At 45.7% G+C, this 18,152-nt stretch overlaps 1 protein-coding gene across 6 annotated transcripts in view; it reads left to right on the forward strand.

Annotated features, from left to right (window-relative positions):
* Positions 1–18,152, forward strand: part of LOC132407697 (M-phase phosphoprotein 9) — a 105,647-nt gene that overhangs the window by 71,848 nt on the left and 15,647 nt on the right. For 5 of the 6 annotated variants that reach the window (XR_009516560.1, XM_059994556.1, XM_059994553.1 and 2 more), the window contains 2 exons: positions 5,777–5,953; positions 9,254–9,374. Coding sequence is in view for 5 of the 6 variants with exons in the window: in XM_059994556.1 (XP_059850539.1) it covers positions 5,777–5,953; positions 9,254–9,374 (298 nt within the window). In the remaining variant the exon portion in view is untranslated. The remainder of the gene's footprint in view (positions 1–5,776; positions 5,954–9,253; positions 9,375–18,152) is intronic. The other variant, XM_059994554.1, reaches the window with a different exon arrangement.

The raw sequence follows: 18,152 nt of genomic DNA on the forward strand, positions 1-18,152 counted from the left end.
GGTGAATCAAAGGTGGTGATGAATCAGTATATAGGAGGAAGATTGAAAATCTGGCTGAGTGGTGCCACTACAACCTCTCACTCAATGTCATTAAGACCAATTAGTTAATTATTGACTTCGGGGAAGGAAACCAGAGGTACACAAGTAGTCCTCATCGGTGGATTAGGGGTGGAGAACGTCAGGAACTTTAAATACCTCAGTGCTTTCATTTCAAAGGACCTGTCCTGGGCCCAGCAGTAAATGCAATTACGAAGAAAGCATGGCAGAATCTGTACTTCCTTAGCCGTTGATGGAGATTCAGCATGACATCTAAAAATTTGACAAAACTTCTATAGATGCGTATTGAAGAGTATATTAACAGGCTGCAACACAACCTGGTACGGAAACACCAATACAGGTTTCTCCTGCTATCCGAAGGTGGAGTGTTCCTATGAAATGGTTCGTAAGCCAGAATGGCGTAAAGTGGATAAGCAATTACCGTTTCTTAAAATGGAAAAATTTGTGAGCGTTCCCAGACCCAAAAAATAACCTACAAAATCATGCCAAATAACACATAAAACCTAAAATAACAGTAACATATAGTAAAAGCAGGAATGATATGATAAATACACAGCCTATATAAAGTAGAAATACTTCTCTGCAATCATTGTAGCACTGTCTAGCATAGCGAAAGCACTCTCAGCAGAAGCACTCTCTCTAGTAACCTTTAAGCTATGAAGCTGCCAAATCATACCAAATAACACATGAAAATACACTGCCTATATAAAGTAGAAATAATATATGTACAGTGTAGTTTCACTTACCGGAATCGGGAAGACAGCAAACACACTGATGATGGTGTGTTAGGCTGAGTCGTCGGAGGTTGGGGTGGTGGGAAGTACAGGAGACTGGGGTGTCATCTTATTGTCGTCTTGTTTCTATCAGGGCAGGCAAGTCACTAACGTCTTCTGTGTCTGCCTGCCTCGATGTCTAGGGTAGAGGTTCATCGCCTGCTGTGGCTGATTTGGAAGGCTTGAAAAACGACAGTATGCTTGACTGCTTAGCCTCGCACATTTTTCCATTATACAGTTCTTGGTAAGCAGTCAAACCATCCTACAAATATGCCCTAAACCTATGTACCCTTTCAAAATTAAAGTCATAACTTTCTGCAATCATTGCAGCGTTGTCGATCGCAGCGAAAATCTCACGCAATTGCTTCACGTTCAGTTCCTGGACAACTTCATTGCGTTCGGTTTTGATTGTTATCCTTTCCTCTTGCAATTGCATCAGCTCTTCATCTGTTAGTTTCTTCTATTGAAATAAATGTCTTGCTTGGCAATTTTTTCCAATAAATTGCAGGTTGTCACAGTTAAACACTTGCTTATATGAATAACCACCTTCTGTAATTATTTTCTTCAGTTCTGCTGGGAACTTTTCAGCTGCTTCAGCATCAACCTAATCACTCACTGCAGTAAATGTTAAACTATGAAGCTGCCCTCGCCTCAGAAACCGATCAAACCACCCATGACTACCTTTAAATTCCACTTTCACAACACCTTCATCACCATCGTCCAGTGCTCTCTGTTTCAGCTTATTAAAAAGACTGGCTGATTTCTCCTTAAGTATAAGATAACTTAACGGAGCACCAAGCTTTGTGCACCCATCCATCCACTCAAGCAATAGACTTTCCATTTTATCCATTATTGGATGCCTACTAAAAGAGACCACTTTGCTATGAGCAGAATCAATCATCGGCAGCTTTCAAGATTCTTTCTGCGTGTAAATAGTGCGAATGGTGAACACAGGCAAGTTCAACACACAGACAATATCCTTACTTCGTTCACCATGATTGAAATGCTTAATTATGTCTAGTTTTATGCTAAGTGTAACACCCTTAGGAGCTCTTTTAGGCTTTTCCGATACCTTAGAACTCCTCTTGCTAACGGATACGCAAAATAGATCAAGATAAAGCGCAGATGCTCACAGGTATGTGTTTAAGCTATGGCGGCTAGAATGCAGTTCCAGGGGAGGAGCTTGGCTGCTCGGGGCGCACGCTGCCTTTTTTTGTAAAAGTGAAACACTCTTCTGTCAGCGAAACAGGTAACTAATGTAGGTCTTTCGTAACAGCGAGGTGTCGTAAAGAGAATGTTCAAAAAATGGGGGCCACCTACCCTTGAACAGAAAATCCTACAAAAGGTAGTGGAACCATTCCAGTCCATTATGGGTATAGCCCACCCAATCAACATGAAAGACTGTTGTAAGAAAACAGCATCCATTCATCCTGGGTGGTGGCGGTGGTGGCATCCATTCATCCTGGGTGGTGGCGGTGGTGCTCTCTTCTTGCTTCTGCCATCAGAAAGAAGGTACAGGAGCTTCTGAACTCACATCACCAGGTTCAGGAACAGTAATTGCCCCTCAACCATCAGACTCTTGAACCAAAGGGGATAACTTCGTTCAGCTTCACTTAACCCATCATTGAAATGTTCCTACAACTCATTTTCAAGGACTCTTTATCCCATGATCTCAATATTTATTGTTTATTTATTTATTTTTATTATTACTTAGTTCTGTTTATTTGCAGTTTGTTGTCTTTTGCACATTGGTTGAATCCCCAGTTGGCATGGTCTTTCATTGATTCTGTTATAGTTACTCTTCTATAGATTTGCTGACAAGAAAATGAGTCTTGGGTTTGTACACGCTGACATATTTATTTTGTTAATAAATTTGCTTTGAATTTTGAACAATAGCAAAATTAGCTAGAAGTAGAATTAGTTGCTTAGGTAAGTGTTTATTCAAGTAGATTTATGATCAAGTATGTATACGATATACAATCTTGAGATTTGTCTCATTACAGTCAGCCACAAAGCAAAAAAATACAATCCAAGAAGGAATCCACTAAAAAGACTGTTAAGCACCTAATGTGCAGAAGGAAAAAAAAAAGTGTGCAAACAATAAAAGTAAGCAACTAACATTCAGAGCAGAAGCTCATGGAAGTGAGTCACAGCCACAAAGCCAATTATCACTGCATTCGATCCAAGAGGCCGTTAGTTACAGGCTCCAGCCTCCGTTTAGTCCAGATTACAGTGATGAAGGGGTTAAATGAGACGTTATAAATAGAATATCAAACAGGAGATTTTAAAGTGAGCAGCAAACAACGCCCTTGTGCTTTTAGTGGCAAAAAGTTTAAAGTTAAGCTGAGTGAGGGTTGAGGGGCATGGGAACAAATGGGTTAAATGTGATTAGGATTATTTGCTCTCTGGAAAGCGAATACTAAATGTGGACCAGATGGACTGATTTGTCACCTGCTCTGTTGTGACTGACTTTTTCTGTACTGATTTTTATATGAGACTTAAGCATATCATACAGTAAATAGGTTGGTCTGTTTCTTCTGCCATGGAAGTGTTTTCCTTGTGTGGGAAGTAGTGATATTACATCCATTTGTGGAAACTTGCTTTTAGATTTTCTGGGCTCTAACCTATACAGGTAGTCCCTGAGTTATGAACGTCCGACTTATGGACAACTCGTACTTACGAACCGAGGAAGGAGAACACCGTCCGCCATTTTTAAGTCAGATTGTGACGCCGTCTGTCATTTTAAATCGGATTGCAACGCTGTCCGCCATTTTAAATCGTTGCCATTGACACTGTGTTGAGTGTTTAACTTTGTATTTGGCTTAAATTTTTTGGTAAGATTCACCTGACCCCGCCCCCCTGTTCCGGTCAGCTGGCGGTGCAGTGAGATCAGCGCCGAGCTCGAGTTCGATCCAGTGACAGACTGTTCCCGTGCTGGGTAGATGTCGATCTAGTGACTCCCGTACCATCTGTGCCGGGTTGATGTCGAGCTCGCAACTCGACCTCGTAAAAAAAAACACTGCCACCTCCAGTTTAAATTCCCACACGGAATATTGTGGAGGATCAAATACCCAAACCCAGCACAGCCCCCCTCTTGTCCCATTTAGCCTGTCGCAGTGCGGTGGTCCTCAGGAGCCGGCGGAGCTTGGGATCTGCCGCTTGCAGTGTTTCTGTTCCATTTGACAGGAAGCAATCGCGATTGAAAATAAAGTGGAAGTAATAAAGCATTTGGAAAGAAGTGAAATGCCAGTCATTGGAATAGCGTTAGGCTACAGTTGGTCAACGATCGGAACAATTTTAAAGGATAAAGTGAGAATAATGGAGCATGTGAAAGGCCCTGCCCCAATGAAAGTTACAATTATTACTAAGCAACACAGTGGTTTTATTATTGAAATACTTATGTTTCTTAAGTGCTTTATATGCATAGAAAGGTAAAATATATACTGTATACTAAGACAAACGTTTGACTAACTGACGCTAAATAATACCAGATGTACTTGTTCTGACTTACGTACAAATCCAACTTAAAGATGGACTCAGGAACGGAACTTGTACGTAACCCAGGGACTGCCTGTACAATGATGTCTGGTTACTGTTTTCAGCCAGCCTGCACGTCAACTTGCCAGCAGGAAGCTGGAGCAGGATTAGACTGGAAAGGACCCATGAGCTTACCAATCCCGGTGCCAGATTCTGTTCATTTATTAAGATACAGCACAGTACAGGCTGACCTGGCCCTTTGAGCAATGCTGCCAGCAACCAGAGGTGCAAAGAGACTTGGAAGTCCTTGTACAGGACCCCCTAATAGTTAATTTGCAGGTTGAGTCTGTGGTGAGGAAGGCAAATGCTATGTTAGCATTCATTTTGATTGGACTACAATATAAGAGCAAGGATGTAATATTGAAGCTTTATAAAGCAATGGTGAGGCCTCACTTGGAGTATTGTGAGCAGTCTGGGGCCCATCATCTTAGAAAGGATGTGCTAACATTGGACAGGGTTCAGGGAAGATTCATAAGATTGATTTCTGGAATTAAAGTGTTATCATACAATGACTGATTGATGGCTCTGGGCACGAAAAGTTACGCGAAGAGGGTGGGGGACTGAGGACGAAAGGGAAAATGGATCAGCCATGGTGAAATAGCAGAGCAGACTCAATGGGCCAAATGGCCTAATTCTGCTACTATATCTTATTGGCTTAACCCCTGACTTAACCCTAGGCTAATCACAGGACAATTTACAATAATTAATTAACCTATTAACTGATTTGTCTTTGGACCATGAGAGGAAATCAGAGCACCCAGAGGAAACCCATGCGGTCGTGGGGAGAATGCACAGACTCCTGGGAATTGAACCCGGTCATTGGTACTGTAAAGCGTTGAGTTAACCACAACACTGCAGTGCCGCCCTCTCAAAAACTCTCTGCCTTGACCTTGAACGTTCACAACGACTAAGTATCAGAGCTGTCTGAAGTTCAGAATTCTAGTGATTTATGGTCATTGCTCCTGGGTCACAGTGACAAAGTTCTAGGTTCTCCAGCTATGTGTATTAACATGGTGGTTGAGTCACTGGTACAGCAATTTAGTCCACTCATATCGGTGAGGCCCCCTTAGGGTAGAGGAGCAACATCTTGTATTCTCTCTGAGTAGCTTCCAACCTGATGGCATGAATATCGATTTCTCCTTCCAGCAAACAAATTCTCTTCTCTCCCCCCTTAATTTATTAATTTAATTAATTTAGCTGGCTTTAATTTATTGCTAGAGTTCCAAATGGATTCAATCTAGAGAAAATAGTCAGCTACAGAGCTATGACTGGGTTAAATTTCCAGGCCAGTGACTAACTCTCTTATCCTAATCTATGTGGATCAATTTCATCTCAATTATTGTGGAAGTTGTAATTTTTTGAATATTTATTGATAAAAATTAATTTTGATTATTTGTTTTTTGTCTAAGCAGAAGTCTTGAAACGCACACAGGCCTTGGGATTTGTGGATTCCAGCTGCAGTAAAAGCCAATCAGTGGACTTGTACAAGGGTCGAACTAGATCAAAAGGCAATAGTTCTCCCTCAGGCCAAAGATCATCATCTGTACCCCCTTCAAGCAGGAAGTCAACACCCACTTCTACTCCAAGTACGAATGTTTCTGTAACTCTTTGAACAAGATTAGCTATTTATAGTTTAGTTAAACATTTTCTGTATACTTACTAACCACTTGTATTTTCTCTATGCTTACAAACCACTTACCAATATTCCTGTTCTAGCTTCTATGATTTATGACAACCAGTAAAAATCAAGGTTAATTGTCTCTCGTAAAACCTTTCATTCCAAAGTGGATGGTGTCATTTTTGATAACATTACATGCTCTATGCCATTTCCTTACCTGTTCACCTAATCAATCCACATCCCTTTGAAGATTACATCTTTCTTGCAACCACGGTGCTGTCTAGTCTTCTGTTGTCAGCAAGCTTGGGTATGTTACAGTTGATCCCCATGCTTACTCACAGGCTGTGAACAGCTTCTCACTTTCACCCAGATCCTTTGGTGTCTGTGGCACCTGCACCGTATGTTTTTCTCGATTCTGAGAGCTATTTGATGGAAGGTTAGAGTCACAGACATAGAAGTACAGCATAGAAACAGGTCCTTCAGCTCATCTAGTCAGTGCTGAACTGTTTAAACTGCCTAGTCCCATCAACCTGTAACCAGACCCTACCATCCGCATACCTATCCAAACTTCTCTCAAACATTGAAATTGAGCTTGCGAGCACCACTTGCGCTGGCAGCTTGTTCCACACTCTCACCACTCTCTGAGTGAAGTTTCCCCTCATGTTCTCCTTAAACTTTGCACCTGTCACCCTTAACCCATGACCCACCCAATGGAAAAAGCCTGTTTGCATTTATTCTATCTATACCCCTCATAACTTCGTATTTCTCTATCAAATCTCCTCTTCTCAATCTTCTACGTTCCAAGAGATAAAATGCTAACCTATTCAGTCTTATAACTCAGGTCCTCTGGTACCAGCAACATCCTTGTAAACTTTCTCTGTACTCTTCCAATCTTATTTGCATCTTTCCTGTAGGTAGGTGACTAAAACTGCATACAATACTCCAAATTATGCCTCACCAACATCTTATACAACTTCAACATAATATTCCATCTCCTGTACTCAATGAATTATGTACCTGTATTCCCAGATCTCTTTGTTCTACAGCACCCCTCAATGTTCACTGTGTAAGACCTACCTTGATTGGTCCTACTGAAGTGCAAAATCTCACACTTACTAGCATTAAATTCCATCTGTCATTTTTCAGGCCATTTTTCCAGCTGGTCCAGATCTCTCTGGTTTTCCTCACTATGTAGTACTGCTCTCTAGTTTCTCCTGCAAAGCCACTGTCGAATCCAGTTTACTATCTCATCTTGAACGCCAAGCAACTGAACTTTCTTGACCAACCTCCCATGTGGGACCTCGTCAAATGCCTTACCTAGGTCCATGTAGACACCATCCACTGCTTTGTCTACCTCAACTTTTCTCGTAACTCCTTGAAAAACTCTATAAGGTTGGTTAGACACAACTTACCACTCACTAAGTCATGATGACTATCCCTAATTGTTTCCTATCAATCCGAATACTCACATTCCTTGTCCCTTAGAATACCTTCCAATAACTTTCCCACTATTGATGTCAGGCTCACCAACCTGTAGTTTCCTGGTTTATTTTTAGAGCCTTTCTTAAACAGCGGAGCAACATTAACTATCCTCCAAATGTCTGGTACCTCACCTGTCTCGAAGGATGATTTATATATATATCAGAGTTACTCAGAGTGTAAATACACCACTTTAACTGGATTGAACACATCTGTTGGAAAGACAGAAGGCTGTAGATACTGTCATCTGCAGCAGGAAGCAAACTGCTGCACAGCATGATCCAAGGCTCAACCAGAAACGTGACCTTTTCTCAACCTTCATTGAGGCCGCCTGATCTGCTGTGTACCTCCAGTAATTTGTTTTTTCAAGCTTATATGTTTTACCTCATAAATTCCTACCTTGTTTGGTGCCACTCACCATTATTACCCTTTTAATGCCATTAACTTCATAAAATTCTACTGATTTTCTACTGATAGTTAGATGGGGGGTGAGTTCACAGCTTTTTTTATTAAATGGATCCCTACCATTAACCGAGGGGTCCATGGACCCCAGTTTAGGAACCCCCAACTATATTATGATTTTCTCAATACTGTTTTAGCATACCCTTACAAATAGATCCTAGCAATTTCGCAACAACTGGTGAGATTAGCTGGCTTTAATTCCCATTGTTCTCTGGGACTAGAGCTATTGCCTTTAGTATTTTGCAATCCTTTTCAGAATGCTGTGAATTCTGGAAGATCAGTACAATTGTTTCACATTAGTGTAATTGTGAAGAAAGCACGGCAACACCTCTACTTCCATAGGAGTCTGCGGAGATTTGGTTTGACATCTAAAACTTTGACAAACTGGCTGCATCACAGCCTGGTATGGTAACACCAATGCCTTTGAACAGAAAATCCTACAAAAGGTAGTGGATTTGGCCCAGTACATCACAGGTAAAGCCCTTCCAACCATTGAGCACATCCACATGAAATGCTGTCATGGGAAAGCAGCATCCATCATCAGAGACCCCCACCACCCAAGTCAAGCTCTCTTCTCGCTGCTGCCATCAGGTAGAAGGTAGAAGCTTCAGGACTCATACCTGAGATGTTCTCACAACCAATGATCTCAGTTTGAAGACTCTACCTCGTTATCTCATGTTCTCATTATTTATTGCTATTTATTTATATTTGCATTTGCCTAGCTTGTTGTTTTCTGCACTCTGGTTGATCTTTCATTAATCCTGTTATAGATTTGCTGAGTATACCTGCAGGAAAATGAATCTCAGGGTTCTATATGGTGTACTTTGATAATGAAATTTACTTTGGCACTGTGTTAGAATAATTGGTTGTAATTCTAGGGGATTTTGCAGTTCTGCCCAGTTACTTTCTTCTTAGTTAATTAAACGTTTTACTTTCATGGGACCCTTGGTTTTCCCAGTGTATCTGCCAAGTTGTAAAAGTCTTTGATCTTGCACTATGTTCTTACTACTGCTAATAATTTGAGTTTCTCTGAGGAACTCACAGATATCTCCCCGTAGACTGTGGTATTTCTTGAATTATTTACCGTTGGGGAACAAGCTGCTTATGCACCCATCTCATCCTACCCCTTTAGTACTACCATACTTTTCTTTCCTTTTCTGCTGGTTCTGTTCAAATTTTGGATAGGCCCATGAGTAAAAATAGTTCAGCCCTTGAATCTGTAATGTCCGATGAAATGTAAACTCCTGGAGATTGCAGAGCCCAGCTGATACATCTAATTATTCCAAGTACTGTTAAAATACTGATTTTCTTTTTCCCCCTCTTCTAGCCAAACGAAACACTTTGTTAACATCATTGTCTGCCAAGTCAAGTCCCAAGCGCTGTCCTAAAGAAAACCTGTCACCTGGATTTAATCACCTCCTTGGCAAAGAAGAAAACCCAGTGACAAGGTAATTAATGTTGTTATAGAGACAGAAATACAGCTTGGATAAAGGTCCTTCAGCCCTTCAAACTAATCCTATTTCTCAGCAATTATCCCAGATCCCTGTGAACCTATGAATCTATCTATTGTTTTTCCTTCTTTATATCTGCTCAGTTAGGACAGTAGAGATGCCAGGCAGGGTAGTGGAATGCATTTCTTGTGGGATGTGGGAAGGGGGGGGAAGCATCTAGTGTCCCTGACGACGACTCCTGGGAAAAGTACATCCAGCTGCAGCTTCTAGCGATCCACATTAAGGAGTCGGAGCTGGAACTGATCATTCAGGAAGCTGAGGGGTTGATAAACAGGACATAGGGAGAGGTAGTTACACGCAAGGTGCTGGACACAGGAAACTGGGGTGACCATCAGGAAAGGAGAAGGGGTTAAGGAGCTAGTCCAGAGTACCCCTGTGGCTATCCCCATCCACAAGATGGACGAGAGCAAAATTCCTAGGTGGTATGTTGCCTCCTGGGTGCCAGGGTCTGGGACATCTGTGATTGAGTGCTCAGCATTCTTCAGTGGGAAGGTGGACAGCCAGAGGTTGTGGTTCATATAGGTTCCAATGACATAGGGCAAGTGACGAGGTTCAGGGAGTTGGGTGCTAAGTTAAAGGGCAGGACCTCCAGGTTGTGATCTCAGCATTGCTCGCTGTGCCATGTGCTAATGAGGCCAGAAAGAGGAAGATTATAAAGTTGAACACATGGGTAACGAGTTGGTGTAGGAGGGAGTGCATAAGATTTTTGGATCATTAGGTTCTCTTCCTAAGAAAGTGGGACCTGTGCAGAAGAAGTAGTTTGCACCTGAAATGGAGGGGGATTAATATCCTAGTGGGCAGGATTGCTAGTGCTGCATAGGAGGGTTTAAACTAGAGTTGCAGGGGGGTGGGAGCCAGAGTGCCAGAGCAAACGATGGGGAGGTTGTGAGACAGGTGTTGCGAAGACCTCAGGCAAACTCGGTAAGCAAAAGGTTGAGCATGGTGTGACTACTGTCCTAAGCTGTGGATATTTCACTGCAAGAAGTATCGTCGGAAAGGCGGATGAACTCGGGTTAGATTAACATTAGTGAGACTTGGCTTTAGGAGGGGCAGGACTGGCAACTCAACGTTCTGGGGTTCCGTAGTTTTAGATGTGACAAAGTAGGAGGGATTAAAGGAGGCAGGTTGGCTGACGAGTCAAGAAAAATGTTACTGCAGTGCTCCGTCAGGACAGAGTGGAGAACTCGTCAAGTGAGGCCTTCTGGATGGAACTGATCAACAAGAAAGCTATGACCATGTTATTGGGGCTATATTATAGACCGTCCACAGTCTGAGGGATTTAGAGGAACAAATTTGTAGAGAAATCGCAGACTATTGCAAGAAGCATGAGGTTGTTGTAGCAGGTGACTTTAACTTTCCTCATATTGACTTGTTCTGTAAAAGGACTAGTTGGGAAAGAGTTTGTCAAATGTGTTCAGGAAAAAGAATCTTGTGCTTTCCCAGCATATATGATGATTAAACTCTTCTCGGCTTCAAGCTGGGTACAAGTATCAATTAGAACTGATGTTTTAATTACAAACTCTGACATCTTCTGGTATATTGCCCCTGTATTTATACCCCTGTATTCCACCACTTCTGACTGGTTAGTCCTCATCCAATCAGGTTTTTGCTCCCACCTTGTTTACAATTGAATTCCAGTTCTTACTTAGAGCAAGACCTTCATCCTTGTTAAAATTCTTTTCCTCTAGTTTTATTTCAATGGCTTTCTTTACCAGGCAGTCCCAAAATAGTAATTTTGTGCCAATCAGAGTCAATCCAATGTTCTGCTACCATTGATTTCTCCAGGTAACCCAAATGGATACACCTCACGTGCTCCTTGATATGCATTTCCACTGTGCATCCCGTCTGGCCATTATACACTTTTGGCACGTGGGCCGTCATAAATCAGTATTGAGTGCAGGAGGTGGCATGTAATGTTCAAGTTGTATCAGACGTTGGTGAGGCCTATTTTGTAGTATTGTGTGCACCTTTGGTCATCTACCTATTGGAAAGATGTAAATAAAGTTGAAAGAGTACAGAGTCTGAAGGACTCTGAGTTATAGGGAAAGATTGAGCAGGTGAGGACTTTATTCCTTGGAATGTAGAAGATTAAGAGGAGATTTGATAGAGGTGTGCAAATTTATGTGGTGTGTAGGTAGGGTAACTGCTCTTTTCACTGAGATTGGGTGGGATTACAAATGGAGGTCATGGGTTAAGGGTGAAAGGTGAAAAGCTTTAGGGGAACATAAGCAAGTTTATAGCACTTATCAAACACAAGGCAGTTCAAAGCACTTTACATAGAACAAGATATAAACATCAAATTTCAGACAATATATAAGGGAATAAAATCGTAAAAAATAGGTATGATAAATAGAAGTTACAGTGCCGGAGATTCTAATTAAAAGCCACAGCAATAAGAAAAGTTTAAAGCCTGGATTTAAAAGAGCTTGAAGTTGGGGCAGACTTCAGATCCTCTGGAAGGCTATTCTAGATATGAAGAGGATAGTAACTAAAAGCTGCTTCACCATGTTAAGTGTTCACCCTGGGGACAGTAAGCAGACCCATCCCAATCAACCAGGGAGCTCAGGAAGGTTCACAGTGCAGCAAGGGATCAGAGATGTATTTTGGCCCTAGACCATTCAGTGCATTATAAACCAGTAGTAATATTTTAAAGTCAATCCCTTGACTGGACAGGAAGCCAGTGTGGTGATCTGAGAACTGGAGTGATGTGTTCTGCTGTCTTAGTCTGAGTGAGGACTCCAGCAGCAGCGTTCTGAGTGAGCTGCAGCTGTCTGAGGGATTTTTTTTTCCCAGAGACCTGTGAAGAAACCATTACAGTTGTCAAGCTGACTAAAAAATGCATGGGCGAGCTTTTCTCGATCTTGCTGAGATATAAGTCTTTTAACTCTTGCTATATTTCTAAGATGGCAGTAGGCTGATTTCGTAATTGTCTTAATGTGGCAGTTAAAATTTAAGTCGGAATCCATCACAACATCAAGATTTCTGTCTTGGCTTGTGGTATTTAATGACAGGGATTCTAAGAGAACACTGACTTTTAATTTTTCTTTTTTGAAACCAAACTCAATTATTTCACCTTTCTTTGTTTAATTAGAGGAAATTTTGGCTCATCCAATCAGTGATTTGTTCAATACTGCTTTTTAGTGTTTGTATGGGACTACGGTTACTTATTGATACTGTTATATAAATCTGAGTGCCATCTGCATAATTAAGGTAATGTAGCGGTGTGCTACATGCAGCGCTAAAATTACGACAAGGAGTTGGTAACTGCAGTCGAAGGAAAAAACTTTATTCGAAATCCTCAGCCTCACTTTTAAGCCTCCCTCAACCTGCCCCCCGTGGCGCAGAGGCTCCAAAGCTCTGTGCTCGCAAACCCCCGTAGGCTATCTAATTATGAGCCGGTTCGGATGTGCCAGGAAATGGGTCGCCACATAACCCGCCCCCCCCCCAGAACCGGCGATACACCCCCCAATGTCCAGTCTGGGCCGGAACCTGCTTGGGAGGTCGGCTTCTGCGCCGAGGTGCCGGAAACTCGGCCGGTTGCGCCAGGTCCATATGGGCCGGTTTGAGGCGGTCCACCGTGAAAACCTCCTCTTTCCCCCCAACATCCAGCATGAACGTGGACCCGTTGTTCCGGAGCACCATAAATGGCCCCTCGTATGGCCGCTGCAGCGGTGGCCAATGCCTGCCCCTTCGTACAAACACAAACTTACAGTTCTGCAGGTCTTTGGGTACGCAGGTCGGGTTCCGCCCGTGCTGTGAAGTGGGTATGGGGGCCAGGTTACCGAGCTTCTCGCGTAGTCTGCCCAGGAGTGCTGTGGGATCTTCCTCTTGCCCCTGTGGGGCTGGTAGGAACTCCCCGGGGACGACCAGGGGCACGCCGTATACCAACTCGGCTGACGAGGCGTGCAGGTCGTCCTTGGGCGCTGTGCGGATGCCGAGTAGGACCCAGGGAAGCTCGTCCGCCCAGTTGGCTCCTCGCAGGCGGGCCATGGGGGCCGACTTCAGGTGACGGTGGAAACGCTCCACTAGCCCGTTCGACTGTGGGTGGTAGGCAGTTGTGTGGTGCAGCTGAGTCCCCAAAAGGCTGGCCATAGCTGACCACAGGCTGGAGGTGAACTGGGCGCCTCTGTTGGAGGTAATGCGGGCCGGTACACCAAAGCGAGATATCCAGGTGGTGATCAGGGCTCGGGCGCAAGATTCGGAGGTGGTGTCGGTGAGCGGGACCGCCTCTGGCCATCTTGTGAACTGGTCCATGATAGTCAGGAGGTGCCGCGCTCCACGCGACACTGGCAGGGGGCCCACGATATCCACATGAATGTGGTCGAAACGCCGGTGGGCGGGATGGAACTGCTGCGGTGGGGCTTTGGTGTGCCGCTGCACCTTGGCCGTCTGGCAGTACATGCACATTTTGGCCCATTCACTGACCTGTTTGCGGAGTCCATGCCAAACGAACCTGCTGGAAACCATCTGGACAGTCGTCTGGATGGAGGGATGCGCCAAGTTATGAATGGAGTCGAAAACACGGCGCCGCCAGGCTGTCGGGACGACGGGACGGGGCTGGCCGGTGGCGACATCACAGAGTAGGGTCCTCTCACCCAGGCCTACGGGGAGGTCCTGGAGCTGCAAACCGGAGACTGCGGTTCTGTAACTCGGAATCTCCTCATCTGCCTGCTGTGCCTCTGCCAGTGCCTCAAAGTCTACCCCTTGGGAAAGGGCATGAACGGTAGGGCGAGAGAGCGCATCCGCCACGACATTGTCCTTACCCGAGACGTGCCGGACATCCGTCGTGTATTCAGAGATGTAGGACAGGTGGCATTGCTGGCGGGACTACCAGGGGTCGGACGCTTTCGTAAACGCAAAGGTAAGCAGTTTGTGGTCCGTGAACGCAGTGAAGGGCCGACCTTCTAGGAAGTACCTGAAATGCCGGATTGCCAGGTAGAGCGCCAACAGTTCCCGGTCGAAAGCACTGTACTAGAGCTCGGGTGGCCGCAGGTGTTTGCTGAAAAATGCCAGGGGTTGCCAGCGACCTGCGATGAGTTGCTCCAGCACCCCACCGACTGCCGTGTTTGATGCGTCCACTGTGAGGGCGGTAGGGGCGTCCATTCTGGGATGTACTAACATGGCGGCGTTCGCCAAAGCTTCCTTCATTTGAACGAAAGTGGCGGCGGACTCCTCATCCCAGGTAATGTCCTTGCTCGGACCCGACATCAGGGCGAACAGGGGGCGCATGATCCGGGCAGCTGAAGGGAGGAAGCGGTGGTAGAAATTGACCATACCTACGAATTCCTGAAGGCCTTTGATCGTGGTGGGTCGGGGGAAGTGGCGGACCGCATCTACCTTAGCGGGCAGAGGGGTTGCCCCGTCTTTAGTAATCCTGTGGCCCAGGAAGTCAATGGTATCGAGTCCGAACTGGCATTTGGCGGGGTTGATTGTAAGACCGTACTCACTCAGTCGGGCGCAGAGTTGACGGAGGTGGGACAGATGCTCCTGATGACTGCTGCTGGCTATGAGGATGTCATCCAAATAGATGAACGCGAAGTCCAGGTCCCGTCCCACTGCGTCCATTAACCGCTGGAACGTCTGTGCGGCATTCTTCAGGCCGAACGGCATGCGGAGGAACTCGAAAAGGCCAAACGGGGTGATGAGAGCCGTTTTGGGGACGTCGTCAGGATGCATCGGGATTTGATGGTACCCTCGGACGAGGTCTACCTTGAAGAAGATCCGTGCGCCGCGCAGGTTTGCTGCAAAGTCCTGAATGTGCGGCACAGGAGAGCGGTCCGGTGTGGTAGCCTCATTCAGCCTGCGGTAGTCACCGCATGGTCTCCAGCCACCCGTCGCCTTGGGCACCATGTGCAGGGGGGAGGCCCATGGGCTGTCAGACCGCCGGATGATCCCCAATTCCTGCATCCTCTGGAACTCCTCCTTCGCCAGTCGGAGCTTGTCCGGGGGAAGCCGCCGAGCGCCGGCATGGAGGGGTGGTCCCTGGGTCGGGATGTGGTGCTGTACGCTGTGTCGGGGCATGGCCGCTGTGAACTGCGGTGCCAGAACCGATGGGAAATCCGCCAGGACCCTGGTGAAATCGTTGTCGGGCAGCGTGATGGAGCCAAGGTGAGGGGCTGGCAACTGGGCTGCACCCAGGGAGAACGTCTAAAAGGTCTCGGCGTGTACCAGTCTCTTCCTGGGCAGGTCGACCAGTAGGCTGTGAGCCCGCAAAAAATCCGCACCCAGAAGCGGTTGGGCTACGGTGGCCAGTGTAAAGTCCCACGTGAACTGGCTGGAGTCGAACTGTAGCTGCACCTGACGGGTGCCATAGGTCCTTACTGTGCTGCCGTTCACGGCCCTCAGGGGGGGCCCCGGTGCCCTGCTGCGGGTGTCGTAACTTGTCGGAGGTAAAACGCTGATCTCGGCACCAGTGTCGACCAAAAACCGGTGTCTCGACCTTCTGTCCCACACATACAGGAGGCTATCCCGATGGCCAGCCACCGTAGCCATCAGCGGCGGCTAGCCCTGGTGTTTCCCGGGAACTTGCAGGGCGGGCGACAACGGCGGGCTTCTGCGCCCCACCGCTGGTGGTAGAAGCACCAGTGTTCATTGGGCCGGGGGTTGGCGGGCTCTGCGGCCGGGCCTGGACTGGTTTTCTGCTGGGAGCGTGGCTGGGAGATCTGTGCGATGGACGCCCCACTCACCTTTTTGGCGTTCCACAGCAAGTCCGCCCGGGCTGCCACCTTCCGGGGGTCACTGAAATCCGCATCGGACAGCAGCAGGCGTATGTCCCCGGGCAGCTGCTCCAGGAATGCCTGCTCAAACATGAGGCAGGGTCTGTGTCCGTCGGCCAGAGACAACATCTCATTCATTAAAGCCGATGGAGGTCTGTCGCCCAAGCCATCCAGGTGCAGTAAACGGGCAGCCCGCTCACGCCGTGAGAGTCTGAAAGTCCTGAGGAGCAGGGCTTTGAATTCCGTGTACTTGCCGTCTGCCGGGGGCGACTGTACGAACTCCGCGACCTGGGCTGCTGTGTCCTGGTTGAGGGAGCTCACCACGTAGTAGTAGCGGGTGTCTTCTGAGGTGATCCGGCGAACGTGGAATTGGGCTTCGGCTTGCTGGAACCATAGGTTCGGTCGCTGTGTCCAGAAACCCGGCAGTTTCAACGAAACCGCATGAACAGAGGCGGCGTAGGTCATTTCTGGTCCAAAAATCGTTTGGACCGTCGGGGTCACCAATTGTAGCGGTGTGCTACACGCAGCGCTAAAATTACGACACGGAGTCGGTAACTGCAGTGAAAGGAAAAAACTTTATTCGAAATCCTCAGCCTCACTTTTAAGCCTCCCTCAACCTGCCCCCCCCGTGGTGCAGAGGCTCCAAAGCTCTGTGCTCGCAAACCACCGTAGGCTATCTAATTGTGAGCCGGTTCGGCTGTGCCAGGAAATGGGTCACCACAGTAAGATATTTTGTTGCTTACCATGATTTGAGCTATAGGGAACATGTATATGTTAAACAGAAGAGGCCCTAGTATGGACGCTTCAGGCACTCTGCATCTCATTTTTATTCAGTCAGATATGTAGCTACCAATCGATACAAAATAGTCCTCCTATAAATACGACTTAAAATACTTTAGGACTGTATCGGAAAGTCCCAATCAGTTTTCCGGTCTGTCCAGTAGTATGCCATGGTCAACTGAGTCAAAAGCAGCAGTATGATCCAGTGAAGCCAAAACTGAAATATCATCATGGTTCAAGCGGTTGTCATGTAAAACCCTGACCAGGACAGTCTAGGTGCTATGGTATGTCGAAATCCAGACTAGAAGACATCCATACAGTTAGTTGTTCAGTGCCAAAGAGCTATTAACCTTTTCAATGATTTTACTTAAACATGGTAAGTTTGATCTAGGCCTGTAGTTATTAATGACTGAGGCATCTAGGTTGTTCTGTTTTAAAAGAGGCTTAAGTCAGTTAACTGCAGTTTTCAGGGCTTTTGGGAAGCAGTCTGATAGAAGAGAAGTGTTTACTATTTACAGAATGTCTGACACCATGCAGTTAAAAACATATAACCATATAACAATTACAGCACGGAAACAGACCATCTCGGCCCTTCTAGTCCGTGTCGACGCTTACACTCACCTGGTCCCACTGGCCCGCACTCTGCCCATAACCCTCCATTCCTTGCCTGTCCATATACCTATCCAATTTTACTTTAAATGACAATAGATGACAAATGACAATGAACAAAAGGTTGTTCAACCTTTCCCTGTAACTTAGGTGCTGAAACCCAGGTAACATTCTAGTAAATCTTCTCTGTACGCTCTCTATTTTGTTGATATCTTTCCTATATTTTTAAAAAAGGTTGTAGGTAAAATGGCAAGGGAACAGGAAGAGGATTCCAAGTGTAGCACAATTTCTTCAAAAGTTTTATAGTTGTCGGTTTAAATTGTGACATCTTAACTAAGTTAGTTCCAAGGGAGTGAAAGGATGACTCTGACTTCTGACCTGATGCAGAGCCACTGACAGCATGTCTAATCTTCTGAATTTTGTTAGGAAGAAAAGAATGCAAGGTCATGACATGATTTTGTAGACAGGAGTTCAGGTGCTACTGATATAGGAGGATGGGTGAGCCTATCAACGGTAACAAATAAGGCACATGCATTATTGCCATTTTTGTTCATAGCTTCAGAGAAGAGCACTGCCTTGCATGTCTCAACTCTAAATTATAGATGTGAAG

Source organism: Hypanus sabinus, chromosome 18 (assembly GCF_030144855.1).
Source record: "Hypanus sabinus isolate sHypSab1 chromosome 18, sHypSab1.hap1, whole genome shotgun sequence".
Lineage (NCBI taxonomy): Eukaryota > Metazoa > Chordata > Chondrichthyes > Myliobatiformes > Dasyatidae > Hypanus > Hypanus sabinus.